We start from the raw sequence: 14,153 nt of genomic DNA, 5'->3' as shown, positions 1-14,153 counted from the left end.
AGATGGATCAAGGGACTATGCTCACATAGCTCTGACTTTGTTGGGCTGATGTATAAGCCTAAATAGGGGCTGAGGTAAGCTGATTCCCTCTTTCCAGCGCTAAACTTGAATGATAGAGACGAATAGGTTGGCACCATGTAGTACTTTTTGCCTTTATAGACAATATGAATAGGAGAGGCATCACTAATATGTTGTGATGAGGTATTGAAACAAAGACAACAACAGCAGCAAGATTGTATTTTAGTTGTGGATAAAATCAGAACTTTCGGATGAAGTCGTATATGTGGCTACTAATTTCATCTGCTGCTTCTTGATTATTGAAGTGACCGACCCCTTTTTGCACAACAACTTCCTCCAAATTTGGCACATCTTTCTTGAAACCCCCACTATGGATATACTCCTTAACACCCAGTGATGTGTATACCATGTCTAACTCACCTGTGATGAACTTCACTGGCACCTTGACTTGCACTCCACTCCATGGTGCTGTCAGCTCCCAATTTCTGCAAATACACAACTAATAGTTAATTTTTAGTTTCAGTTCAGCATCACAGTTATGCTGTACAAATATTAGGAATCATTAATTTGAAGTTATGGAAGCCAATCCTAGGAAGGGCTTTTTTTCTTTTCTGAATGGCGTGAAAAAAACATTAATTTAAAAAAGGGAGTGAAAAAAAAAATTAGTTGTCTGGGGTAGTTTCTCACACAGACTTTATGTTATTCGTGAGATTCCTTGGGAATGGTAATAAGACAAATTGCTTTTTCAGTACTGAATGACATGAACATACCTTTTTCAGCATGAACAGTAGCCATTCGCAAGGATGCTTGCGAATGCTAATAAGACAAGGAGGAATCTGGCCTTCCTGACGTGCATGTGGGAATCTGGAGACAAGGGATTCGCAAGCTTTATTGCGAATGGCTGACATGGAACGACTGATGGGTGACATGCAGACAAGGAGACATGCAATGACAGGCATTCGCGAGCCTGCAAACGAATGCTATGTCGGACAGGCATTCAAATGCTTTATTGCGAATGCATTAAAAATATATTTTGCAAATCACAGTTATAAAGCCAAGCTCTCCGAACCAGATTTCTTCTCAACACCATTTGCGAATTATCTCCAAAACTGCATACGTTCTAATACCTCAAAAATCACCAAAGATGGATATGGTAATTGCTTTTGTGTATTCTAGAGGTAGAGTTTTCAATGGCAACCAAGGTATCATTTTTTAAGGTCAAGCTAGGTCCATGCATCTCAAATGCAACATCACATTCGACCGCTTGAAGAGGAAAATCCATGAGAGGTTGAAGCTCCAAAGAAACCAAATAATTTCTAGAGTCATTTGCAGATTTATGACTAATTCAAATCCCATCTTTTTTTCACCTCTTGAGCTAGTTGATACTCAAGACGTGAGTGTCATGATGGATGGATTTCGTCAGCAGTCTTTCATGACAACGCTCGAGTTATACGTTGATATTGGTGAAGCTGGAAGTTCATCAATACCGGCCTCAACCAATCCGATGAGTGAAGTCGAGCATGAGCCTTGCATTTCTGGGGGGTCCTTTTATAGGGGTTTGAGACCGCCAGAAATGGCTCAATATGGCCGACAAGCCATTCGCAAGGCTGGACGCGAATCCTTCTTTATGGTAGACAAGCCATTCGCGAGGCAGACCGCGAATGCATCTGCACCTCTGCAACTCTGCTACCGTGTCACCCATCACCACAGCACCGTCAGCCATTCGATCAATTACTTGCGAATCCCAACTGTTCCCCAGTCAACACAGACAAATGCATTGGGAAGGAGGAGAATCTCTGGCATTCGCACCAGTCCTGCACACTGAAAAAGCAAAGATTCTACAGATTCTTCCTTGTCTTATTAGCATTCGCAAGCTGGGTCTCGAATGGCTACTGTTCACCCTGAAAAAGCTTCCTTTCATGTCATTCAGTACTGAAAATGTCATTTGTCTTATTAACATTCGCAAGGATTCTCACGAATGCCATAAGGTCCATGTCAGAAACTACCCCAGACAGTTAAATAATTTTTTTTTTCACCCCCTTTTTCAAATTAATATTATTTTTCACATTATTCAGAAAAAAAAAGCCCCCAGGAAGCACAGAAAACATAATAAGAAAATTACAAGTTCAAGTTTCTATAATAGTTCAACCCTCCAGTGAAGCCCGTTTTCTTAAACTTGGTGACATAATAAGCAAGATCCTCTTGTGTGAGCCAAGAGGGCAAGGTAGCAGGTGTATCAGGATTGAATCCAGTTCCAAACTCTCCCTTGGGAAGGATTGGAGGACCAATTTTTCGAGTTGTAAGGATGTTTTTTAGTACATACTCAGTGCCAACTTCAGCCATTTGAGCCTCCATTTTGCCCTGTTCCTGATACATTCAAAGTAGCTTGATTCTGAAGCTTAAATCATGCAACGAAAATTAAAGGGAAAAAAATAAAGTAACAAAAGAACCTGAAATCTGCAGACATAGTAATCGTCTCCATACAAATCACGCAAGCTATCTACTATTCTGGTGTTGGGTTTTATTCGGATGAAGGGGCATAGGCTTTCACTCTTTCAGGGCGAAACATGCAGAGGTACCAACCGATGATGGATCCCCAATCATGAGCTACAAGGAAGACTTGTTTGGCACCCAAATGGTCTATGAGTGCAACGATGTCACCCACTATGTGAAAACATGTATAGGTTGTTATTGAAATAGGGGAATCGGTGTCACCGTAGCCTCTGAGATCGGGAGCCACTGCGTGGTATCCGCGGGAGCTGAGAGTCAAGATCTGGTGGCGCCAAGAGTACCAGAGCTCAGGGAAGCCGTGGAGGAATAGCACCACAGGGCCTTGTCCTTTCTCTGCAATGTGCATTTTGATGCCGTTCACTTCCACTGTCCTGTGCTCTATTCCCTCCATCTTCCCTTCTTTCTAATTATGACAAATGCTGCAGAATGAAGCGTGTTTTGATTAGGGGAGAATTTGTTACGCTGTGTTTCGTTTTAGAGAGAATAGTGGGAAGAAAATGAGGATTGGAAGAGGACAAAAACTTTACACTTGCAATTCCACAATTTCATATACAAGTTCAAAGATGTATCAACCTATATCGGTAAGAAAAGTTAGTTGTATGTTGTATCATCTTGACTTTTCAATTTCTAGCAAAATGATCTTTGTATTATTTGGAGAGAAATGTCATGACTCATGAGATAAACTTTTCCAATTCAATAACTTTTTATGTAGCTGCAAGATGTCCAAATTTTTATTCAAGTTTATGTTGAAATTAATAACGTTGGTTACGATACATTATCTAATCTATATATATTAGTAAAGCTCACTTGAGCTAAGCATTAAGTACAAATACACATGAGAACCTACATACATTAATAAAAAAACTGGTGTTTTAATGAGATAGCTTAGTGAGTGAATGAACGGGTAGTGGAAACTTGTGCACTGATGGTTTCAGTTTTAAACTTAATAAATACCAAATGTATAAGCAAAAGAGTAACATTCATGCCAAAAGTGTAACAGACCACAAAATTATATCTGCAAATGGTTTTAGCACAGTACCTTAAATTAAAATTAAATTAAATGTTAATTTTAAACTAATATCAATTTAGTCCAAGAAAAAAAAAACTATTAACAATAAAGCATACTTCCGCCAAAATTAATCTTGATATGCAATGGTCTTAGTTTGCTGTCCAATTTTATGCAGGAATATATGTCTATTTTTCTTAAACTCACAAACTCTTAGAATTCCTTAACATAGTAACTCCGAAGAAAAACTAACATTAAATTAAAAATAGTGGCATGATGGTAATACGAGTGTCAAAAACTGAATAAAATTGTTAATGTTAGGAGGCTATTAAACTATGTACATTAAATAAATAAAAAATGAAATGTATTATATTAAACCATGCATCTATTATATCTCTATATAAACAAACCAGTAAAATCACTCACAAACTCAAATTATTCATATTTCTTAGACTTCAGCTGCTGGTGAGAAAAAAATGACAATTGTCTCTAACTACTTCAACAAGTATGTCATTTTTAATTATTTTATTTAATTTCAAAATTGCTTTTTTAAATTACTCATTCTTATTTCTTTATTGCAGGAGAAAGATCATCAACAACAACAAGAAACACACATTACTTAGTGATATATCCCCGTTGCAGATGATTGGAAAATAAAACTGTGAGTTTCACATATATGGTAATTTACTAAACAATTCTTCTCATTCAATTGAAATCATACAAATATATCATCATTTCTATATTTATATGACACAAATCAGTAATAAAGTGTGAGCCACATAAATTTATATACTGCACTAGAAAGATAAGTGTAAAATGTAGTACTCACTATATTCTTAATAAGAAATAGGAATCTTTCACTCCTCAATATTGTCATATTATGGAAAAAAAAATAGCAACTTAATCATTCAAAGGGAACAAATGATGTCCATCCTGCAGTTAGATAGAATCTATTTTTATGTTCGTGAAAGTGATTTTAAAAGAACTTCTATGCCACCAGGCACCAGCAATGGTAAACAACCACATCAATCTTGATAAAAAAAGTTAGCATAACTGATAACATCACTACAATGACTAAATCAATATTAAAAAAAAATAGTAGACTACCACGTTCATTTCAATACTAATCTAATTAAGTAATTAAATTTCTTTTATATTAAGAAAAACTACTCTCATTTCAATCTTAATAGAAGTCTACCTATTTTTTCTTCCGATGAAGCAAAAAAAAAAGAAATCTACCTGTTTGATCCTTTTTTCCCTTATTAGAGAAAGAAAGTGTGAGAATATCATAACTCAATTATATTTAATTATACATATATTCTAAATCTTCTTCTAAATAATAGCTTTCTTACCTTTCTGCAAATTTAAATATTACAGTTAAAAAATACAAATTAAAAATGAACCCGTGCAACGCACGGGTTTAATTTCTAGTAAATCATGTATTTGCGCATGAAAATTTTCTCACCATTGATATAATAATTGAATAACTGAGATTGAATGAGTAAAATAACTAAATTGCCATTCATCCACTTCTCCCAACCTTAGATTCTCAACATCCCCCAAAATCTCCTCTTTGGTACGTACGGTTCCCTCCCACCTCTCTGTCTCCATCCGGTTCCTTGACTTGCCTTCGAACGCATTCTCAGATGACATCCAAATCGACGTATCATAAGAGAATGGAAATAAGACTTATAATCAATTTTTATCTTGTTGAAAAAAAAAATATTGAAAGTGCATCATAAAGAAGTATCATAAGAGATTAGTCTTTTGTATAAATCTTTCACTTAAGAAGACTTTCTAAAATTACTTTTATAAATCACTCTCTTTCACTTTATTTTTTACTATTATATACATGTCACTCTTTTATCTCTCATTCACTAAAGTAGAGGTGTAATTTAGATGTGTATGAATCTTTTTCCTTCTTAAAGATACAATGATTAAGAGAAGTTAGTAAATCAATCCTGAATGTACTTTTCGTACTTAAGTACCATTGAATCATAAAAATATAATATTTCATTCTTTTTCGCAAAGTAAAACCTAGGAGACTGAGAGAACTAATTAAAGCAATTCAAACCCAATGCTAGGATGCAAGTGAGCATACATTCTTTAAGGTTTATCATTTTATATGAACAATCAAAAAAATCATTTTATATGAACACAATGTCTCAGATAAAACCAACACACAATCCAATCCCTAATAGTAACATTTTGCGTATTCAACACTCTATGTTCTATTCCTATTCTCCATCATCATACTTAGCGTGTGATACGAGAGATGTTATCTTTAGCATTCATTGTTCTAGCCATTCAATTTACTCGTATAACAATCATTTATAGTATTCGTTTTCGAGATCTTTAGACGAACTAGACCTACTAATTCTCGATTGGACCCACCAACTAGGCCAATTTTGTTTAACTCGCAACTGTTTGTAATACATGTCAACATTATGTAAATAAATATTAGCATGCACTTTAAAATTAAAAAAATCAATTTTTTTATAAATTAAGATGAAGGTTTGTTCAAGTTATATACACTCAACTTATATATCAAAGTCTAAACATACACAAGATATATAAAAAAATTAAAACCAATAGAAGTCTTATCTTCATGACTAGTTGTTCTCTTCATGACTAGTTGTTCTTTGCTAGGATCAAAAGTCTAATCAGGTTATGAAAGTAATTAATCGAATAGATGAACACATTTATTAGTGCACATATTTTGTCAATGCCTGGAAACATCTTAAATGGGTGCATTAGTGACTGATCCCCCTATCAGCCAATGGGGTGATGACAGCACAAGTTCTTTTTAAATGTTTACTAGTAAATGCAATATTAATACATTAATTATTTTCATATTTTGAGCACAACTAATTATAAAAAATTCTTAGGTGAGCACACACCTAGTATTGTTTTTTTATTTTAATGAAGAAAAAGTTATAGTTGAAGCTGTTTTTGTAATGTGATGATCACTAATCAGTATAGAGTATAGATTCCTAGACCTTTCTTAATTTATGTTTTATTGTTCCATTCATCATGCGAAGAAATTAATACAGGATTATTGACAAGAGTATCTAGAAGAAGAATTGACAGTACCATTTGACAACAACAACAAGAGACAAACAAATCAAATCACACAATGTGTAATCTAGCTAGTCAAGTGACGTACACCAACCAGCATTATTTTCTTTTTTAAATCTCAAGGAGAAGGAATCCTGTGGTGGATGGTGACGGGGAAACCGCCTTCCATTTGAGAAGTCAAAAAGGCAATAAAATTAGGGTCCTCCGCCAGGTGCGGCAGCGGCACCACCGTGAAGCGGCTGAGAATCCCAGCCACCAACCTCTTCATTTGCAAAAACGCCATTTCCTTCCCTAAACAAACCCTAGGCCCCGCCTGAAACACCGGATAGGAAAACGAATCCCTGGCCACAAACCTCCACTTTTGAAATGAGGTTTGTGGTGACGGATTCGTTTTCATATCCTCTCTCTCCAACCACCTCTCGGGTCGAAACTCGGCCCAATCATCCCCCCACAAGCTTGGCAACCTCCCCATCGCATACACGTGGTAAGTCACCAGCGTCCCCTTCTTCACCACCGTGCCGTCCGGTAAAACGTCGTCCTCCGTAGCCTCCTTCGTGTCCATCGGCACCGGCGGGTACAACCTCATGCTCTCACACAACGCCGCGTGCGTGTACACCATCTCCTTCACTTCCTCAAACACCTTCCCCTCCTCCGAACTCTTCTCCCTTATCTCCCTCACCACCTCCTCCTCCACCCTCGGATTCTTCCACAGCAGCCAGAAAAACCACGTCAGCGCCGCCGACGTAGTATCCTTCCCCGCCAGAATGAAGCTAATCACAATATCCGTCACGAAATCTTCATCGGAGTGACCCGATTTCAGAAACCGCGATAACATATCCACCGATTCCACCGCCTCCTTCTTTCCCAGATCTCGCTTCTTCTCTCTCACAATCCTCTTCGCGAATTCACGAACCACGCTAACCGCTTCTCGAAGCTTCTTCTCCGATCCGATGTTGAGCTTCCTCTTGATCTTCCAAATCAACGGTAACGGGCCGCGGAATCGTCTGGAGCTGATTTCTCTTGCTTCTTCGTAAGCTCTGGCGAACTCGCTCCGTTCCGCCGACGGCGTGAGAAGCTCCGGGTCGAATCCGAACGCGATTTTGCAGATGTTGTCAAATGCGAACCGTTGGAGAATGTCCTGGAAATCGAGGGTGGTTTTGTTTTCCGCCGCACCGGCGAGAATTGGGACGAGGCGGTTGGAGAGTTCTGCGTCCACCACGTGTTCGACGAAATTCCGCAGAGACTTGGTGTTGAATTCATGGCTGGCGACTTGTCGTTGAAACTTCCAATTTTCGCCGTCGGTGTTGAAGATTCCGGAGCCGAGGAAGTCGGAGAGGGTGGTTACTAAGGTGCTGCCCTTCTGGTATTTGGAGAAATGGGTCTTGAGGATGTGTTGTACGGTGGCGGGGTTGCCGGTGAAGATTGTGGGGCGGCCTAGTGGGCGGTGGAAGGTGAAGGTGGCGGCGGGGGAGATTTGGACAAGGTCGGAGAAATACTGTATGCGGCAGTGGGCGTTGGCTTTGATGGCGAGGTAGGAACCGATGAGTGGGTATGCTTTGGGGAGAGTGATGGTGTTGGTATTGGTAGGTGAAGAAGGAGAAGAAGATTTGAAGAAGAAGAAGAAGAAGAGAAGTGGAAAGATGAAGAAGAGAATCAACAGTAACAGGTATGCGAGTATCTCAGTCATTGTGAATAAACTAGATTTTTTTGGTTTGGAATCTATACTAGTCTATCTATACTAGTCTATACTAGATACAAAGCACAAGTGCTTCCGCACAAGTGCTTAAGGAAGACAAAAATCTGATGTGTCATCCTCTAAGAGCATGTCCACGTGTCAAACTTCAAGCAATTCCTTCCCCACACCCTTTTCTCACTTCACTTCCCTGTTTTCTTCTGCATACCCTTTTCAACTTTAAGCTTACCTGTAAAGTTTAAGAGCACGATTTCGACCATATTCCCTTGAAAGGATCACAGAATTGATAATTTGTCAGAAGGTCAGACATTTGCAGCTGAAGATTATCCCAACCACCTGCAAAAAGCACACACGTTTTTGCCGATTTCCCCATTGCGTTGTGCACAGATTTGCTAAATGTCCATTACGGGTCTCGCTTGATTCAGTAAAGGCCTTTATCCGGCCACGTTCCCCTGCAAGAATTACAGAACAGCTAAATGTAAATGTTGAATTTGAATTCAAAACTCTTGGGGAAATCGGATCTGTGAATTTCCCTTCTATAAATTGGGCAGAAACTGTGTATCACCACACTCATCAACAAACACCGTTTCTCACTCCCTATTCGCATCAATTTCCCTTTCTCTCAATTCTCACCGTTTTCCTTTGCAAGAAGCCTATACCACACGGTGAGAGCGCTTCATTCTCCGTCCTCTTCCTCCAACGGAGCGCGCCACGGTGACGGAAGGGGCGAGCCAGTTTGAGTTTTGCCCACGATTGTGATGATGAAGGTTATGGGGATTCGAGATAGTGTCTGAACATAGTGGGCGGATTCCTTGAAAAGAGGTATGTTGTTCTATTTGCAGAAAGGAATAAACTTTGAATTGAATTTCATTTGGGTCGATTCAATTTTCTTTCTTTATGTCGTGTTATTTGTGTTCATCATCAAGCATCATGTGTTCATGTTCAATACTTCAATCATATAAAACTGTGTTCTTTTAGAAATACACTGGTTTGAATTTTTGACTACTAAATAGTAATTACTATGAAGTAATTAATGCATTTCATATTGTTGTCTGGGGTGAGTTCACAGAACAATGGTGTTGAGATCATTCATACTGTAACCTAACTTGACACACTTGCTTCCAACATACAAATACAAATTGTGTGTCAAACCTTCTTTCCAGCATTCCCAGCAGAAGGAACTTTCACTGAAAATTAGTAGAAGGGTGGGGGTTTTAGCAGCCATGGCTTCCTTGATTTAGGGTGGAGAGGGCATTTTTAGTACACAGAGTGCAAATGCATCTGACTTTGCATGTATGGCCCCTGCTATGACAGTTGAAGAGGCACAGAATGGAGCCCGGGTTCATGCACAAGATTTGTTACAAGTTAGGGAGCTGTTAGGGGCAGAGTCATGGAAATCAACACAAAAGGCATTGAGATATTTGGTTCTATTTATTTGATCTAGATAGATAATAGCTTGATGCGATTTTGCCTTCAATTCAACATAAGACGGTGGGATAGATTTCCATTATTGATAGATTTTGGATGTTTTGTCATAATTTGTCTTTGGTTCTTCAGGGGTTGAAGATGAGGTCCCTGATTGCAAGACTCTTTGAAGTTGACGTTTTTTGCAAGCTCTGCTGCTGGGGATTTCACACCGCATGTGGTGACTGTTTATACTGGAGAGGTAATGCTGAAACCAGCAGACTTTGTTAGCCTTATGGATTCATAAAATTCAAATAGAAATTTGAACAGATCTATATAGCATTGATTTGCTAGAAAAATATCTTACTTTATTACTTTGCAGGATGTTGCTGGAAAGATTATGTTATTCGCACAGAAGAGTCCAAGAGGAATATGCACTCTTTCTGCCAATGGTGCTATCCCTAATGTCATTCCTTTTTTTCATTGCACCATTTTTTATTTTACCCTATTTTGGTCTCATCTTCTCTTTCGGTTGGCCAGAATAATTACTTACATGATTTCTTTGTGTTCGTTTGTTTGTTTTTTTTTATCAGATTCTGTGTTCATAGGTCAACTTGGAGATCGACAAAGCAATTAGAGTGCGCAAAGTACTGTTTTATTTGAAATCTTGGTACACATCTGAGTTCACATTAAATTCATTGAGCTTGCTTACATTAGGTTATTTTGCTTTATGATGAAATGTTTTAGTATTTTAATACAAAACAGTGAAGTCCACACACAAATGAATAAATAAAATTTGAAAGCTAGGAAAATACGAAAGAAATTCCTATGAAGTTTCTTAGTGGACCTTACAGGCTGTCTATCTGGTGATCTTTTACTGTGATGTGCAAAGTCAAGTGTGCTATGAAAACAAATAGAGATGTTATTTGAGATTATTTATTTGAAGGATAATATTGATCTTCTTCATCTTATAATTTCATTGCTTATATATTTTTAGGTATGTACATAGCTACCAAAGCTATTTGTGGAACCATGCAGCAAGTACAAGGGTGCAAAAGTATGGTAATAAGTTCTTCAATAGTTTTCAATGACCACAGTGTTTTCACGGTCATTGTAACTTTAAATTATAGAAATACTTAACTTTGTGCAGGTTTGCTTTGTGTTGTGTGATCTTTCTTTTCGATGCTCAACACATTTCCTGGTTCCATTTGTTAGGATTTTCAAGTGAATCAAGTATTCTAATGTCATTGCAGGATGGGGAACTAATGAGGATCTGATCTATCGATCTTGGGTCATCGGAATACTGCTCAAAGGAAGCCTATCAGGGAAACTTATGCTGAAACTTATGGAGAAGATCTTCTCAAGGCCTTGGACAAAGAGTTGGCCAGTGACTTTGAGGTACATAAAAGTGTAGGTCAAATAGTTATGAAATATCTAAAACCAAACCAAGATGGTATGTCTTTAGACATGATTTGTGAAATGAGTCACATCATTGTTTAGATCCTCATAATCAAACCCAACTGATTGGTAAAGGCCTTTATTGTAGTTGTTGTTGATACCTGTGGATGTACATGTACATGCCTAGATGTGCAATATTTAATTGATTGTGCAACATATCACACTGATTTTATCTTAAAGCCTAAGTCATGGTTAAATGAAATTTAAATACATTAGTATAGTTAAAACCTAGCTTAAGGGCCAACTAGCCAAGAAGACTTAATAAGCTGATTAACTGTGTGTGACATGATGTCAAATTGTTTCGAAATGAGAACTGATAATATCACAAATGCATATTATTTTGAGTGTATAAAACTGATATGCACTATGAATTTTCTCCTCACGAGAGGCTGGTTCACGTTTGGGCCCTTGATTCCGCTAAACGTGATGCATTTTTGGCAAACGAAGCAACTGAGAGATGGACTTCAAGCAATCAGGTGCTGGTGGAAATAGCATACACTAGGTCCTCTGAACAATTGTTTGCTACGAGAAAGGCTTATCATGCTCTTCATAAGAAGTCTCTTGAGGAGGATGTTGCTCATCATACAATAGAGGACTTCCGTAAGGTACTGATTCTTGACCATAAACTTTAACAAGTTGAAATGAACATTGAAGACTCATGTTGCTTATATGTATAATTCTTGGCTTATAAACGGTAAATATATAACATATCTTCACAAAAAAAGAACTCCTTAAATGGTCTCTCAAGAGTGTTTTTTAGTGAATTCGAAATGGTTAGGAGGTTAGTTATTGTCCCAAGTTATGAGACAGAATTTACTTTACTCAATCTGCATCTGGATTGTGCAGAATTGACTATTCTTTATCGTCTTTACTATACTCAATCTGTATCTGCTATCAAGGGTTTTACAATTTCTTCTTTTTCTGTTTCTATTTGGATTGTGCAGTGGATCAACTGATAGAAACATAAGCATTTGGAAGAGAGATGCTTTTGGGTGAAAGAATTAGATCTGAAGGCAATGGTATATTATTAGCTCTTCAATTATTGAATATGTCTCTTTTGCTTCAATGATTATGGTCATGTAGATTATTTCCTATCTAATATGATTTTTCATCTTCAGTTAGTGCAGCATGTTGATACCACTGACTCTACTATGCTGCCAGCTGAAGAATCACAAAAGTGGTTGAGCAGAAACTTTTGTTTTTCCTTTTCTCAACAAGTTTATGTTGCTAGGTTCATATGATATGCTATTGGGAGAGGAAATGTCAGAGCCGAGATAGAGAGGGAATTGGAAGCTCCACTAGAATAATATAATTTTGAGATCACGTTTCTTGGAACAACTTCGCTGTGAGGATTTTTTTTCTAAGTATTTTGTAGTGAGCTTATGTTTGCTCATTTATCAAACAATCTTTTGGTTTGTAGATTTGTTGTCTCTGAATTGCATGTCCAGCTTTTTGTTGAACGTGGGTTTAGTTAAATGCGGAGAATGTTCGGTGTCTCATGATGAGATATATCTTCTTGCTTATATAAAAAATAATGAATGAGAACCGTAACATGTAACTGTTGAGGATTGTTATCTTAAAGGTTCCCATGAACTGTTTTGAATTTCAAGTGCCAGGAATTAAGAGGTTGCAGGTAATGCTTATGCAGATATTGAATTGATACACTAACATCTGTAACATTAGAAAAGGTTTTATTTTAGCATTTTGATGGCTTAGTTTTTTATGATTATGAAGTAACACTAATGGTTAGTTATGATTGTCTTTGGAAATTGGGTGTGTGAACTGTGAATGCACAAGAAAGAAATATATACTAATGAATTCTGGTCAAATCAATTCCCTTTTTTTTAGATTCTGATATTTTTTACTTGCATATCACTGGAATTCATTGTCAAGCTCAGCAGTGGTAGGAAACTATTGTATCTTGGTTTTTCTGTTTCATCTATGCTTATATTGTAATTAATTACTGATTTCATATTTGAACTACATTAAGTATAGTTTTAGTATGAATAATCTTTCATCTATGTTTGTCTTTGTTGTTGAGTACTAAATGACACATAGAGTCCTTCAAGTTCTTCCTCTCTACTTGAATGCTTGTGCTTTTAAAAAAACATGAGCTTTTTGAAAGTTCTAGAATCTGGCCCTACGTTTCATCATTTATCTAGAATACTAATTAGTGTATGCTGTTAGTTCTTTTTTGTGGCTTGCAATATATTTTGTGGTTTGGAGTTTATCCCTTGAAGCTTGAAAATCGACTATGCTAAAAGAATTGGATTAGAGAAAGAAAGATCTGGTTTGTATGAACATTTTTATTTATCCAATTCTCTTTTTTAGGTGGCAGCGAGAAACATTGCCAAAGATTTCATTTGAACTCATTAGAGTGAAAGCACTTACAAGCTTAAATGGCTACTTCATCGTGTTGTTTTATGAACTCAAGTTTATTTGCAAAACATTTAACAAAGGGAGGGCTTTTATTGTTTCATGCTATTTTGTTTTTGTGAGATGGAGGCCTATGAACTACAATCCCACATTTCATCAGAAAGTGATTAACAAATAGTGATTAACAATTTCTCAATGGGTGCATTGGATAGTGAAAATACTTTCACGGGGAGTAATATATATTAAAAACTCTCACGAGAGCAACGGGGTTTAAGAAATTAAAAATTTTCATGCTATAACTAATATATTTTTTATATTTTAAGAAGAATAAAAAACTGGATAAAAAAAAGGAATTCCATTGAAAATATATAATTCCTTTTTGTTTAGTTTGATTGGAAAACTGAACTCTTAAATCTTAACATAATGCTATCGAAGATCATTAAGAAGAAGAAGCATAACTGGTTAGGGCATGTTTTGGTGAGGAAGACTCCACGTTGTATCCAAATTAAGCACATCTCTTGCAAATTAAGCACAATGATTTATAAGATTTTACTACTTGAAAAATATATGAGATCCTAAGTGAGAATCGTCCAAATAGAAAAGCTCTAT

General features: G+C 37.0%; 4 protein-coding genes across 4 annotated transcripts; 1 reads left to right on the top strand and 3 right to left on the bottom strand.

Moving 5' to 3' along the window:
• Window positions 1-80: 80 nt before the first annotated feature.
• On the bottom strand, window positions 81-2,375 carry LOC130731155 (uncharacterized). Its single transcript, XM_057583357.1, has 2 exons — window positions 2,141-2,375; window positions 81-503 (listed from the first exon to the last, which is right to left on the bottom strand). The coding sequence occupies exons 1-2, from the start codon at window positions 2,371-2,373 to the stop codon at window positions 257-259; spliced, it is 480 nt and encodes a 159-aa protein (XP_057439340.1). The 5' UTR covers window positions 2,374-2,375; the 3' UTR covers window positions 81-256.
• A 164-nt stretch (window positions 2,376-2,539) lies between these two features.
• Window positions 2,540-2,920, bottom strand: LOC130726731 (uncharacterized). Its single transcript, XM_057578032.1, has one exon. The coding sequence runs from the start codon at window positions 2,918-2,920 to the stop codon at window positions 2,540-2,542; it is 381 nt and encodes a 126-aa protein (XP_057434015.1).
• Window positions 2,921-6,607: 3,687 nt separating this feature from the next.
• LOC130731152 (cytochrome P450 94A1-like) lies at window positions 6,608-8,350 on the bottom strand. The gene has a single exon (XM_057583352.1). The coding sequence runs from the start codon at window positions 8,298-8,300 to the stop codon at window positions 6,732-6,734; it is 1,569 nt and encodes a 522-aa protein (XP_057439335.1). The 5' UTR covers window positions 8,301-8,350; the 3' UTR covers window positions 6,608-6,731.
• A 1,251-nt stretch (window positions 8,351-9,601) lies between these two features.
• Window positions 9,602-12,771, top strand: LOC130726724 (uncharacterized). The gene is given in 9 exon segments (XM_057578024.1): window positions 9,602-9,730; window positions 9,864-9,972; window positions 10,093-10,162; window positions 10,708-10,772; window positions 10,964-10,987; window positions 10,990-11,108; window positions 11,555-11,773; window positions 12,113-12,187; window positions 12,287-12,771. Coding segments are annotated over 8 exon segments (747 nt in total). The 3' UTR covers window positions 12,125-12,187; window positions 12,287-12,771.
• Window positions 12,772-14,153: the final 1,382 nt, after the last annotated feature.

This window comes from Lotus japonicus, chromosome 1, assembly GCF_012489685.1.
Source record: "Lotus japonicus ecotype B-129 chromosome 1, LjGifu_v1.2".
NCBI classification, from domain to species: domain Eukaryota; kingdom Viridiplantae; phylum Streptophyta; class Magnoliopsida; order Fabales; family Fabaceae; genus Lotus; species Lotus japonicus.
The sequence above is the reverse complement of the archived record's forward strand: the minus strand, read 5'-3'. Positions and strand labels throughout refer to the sequence as shown.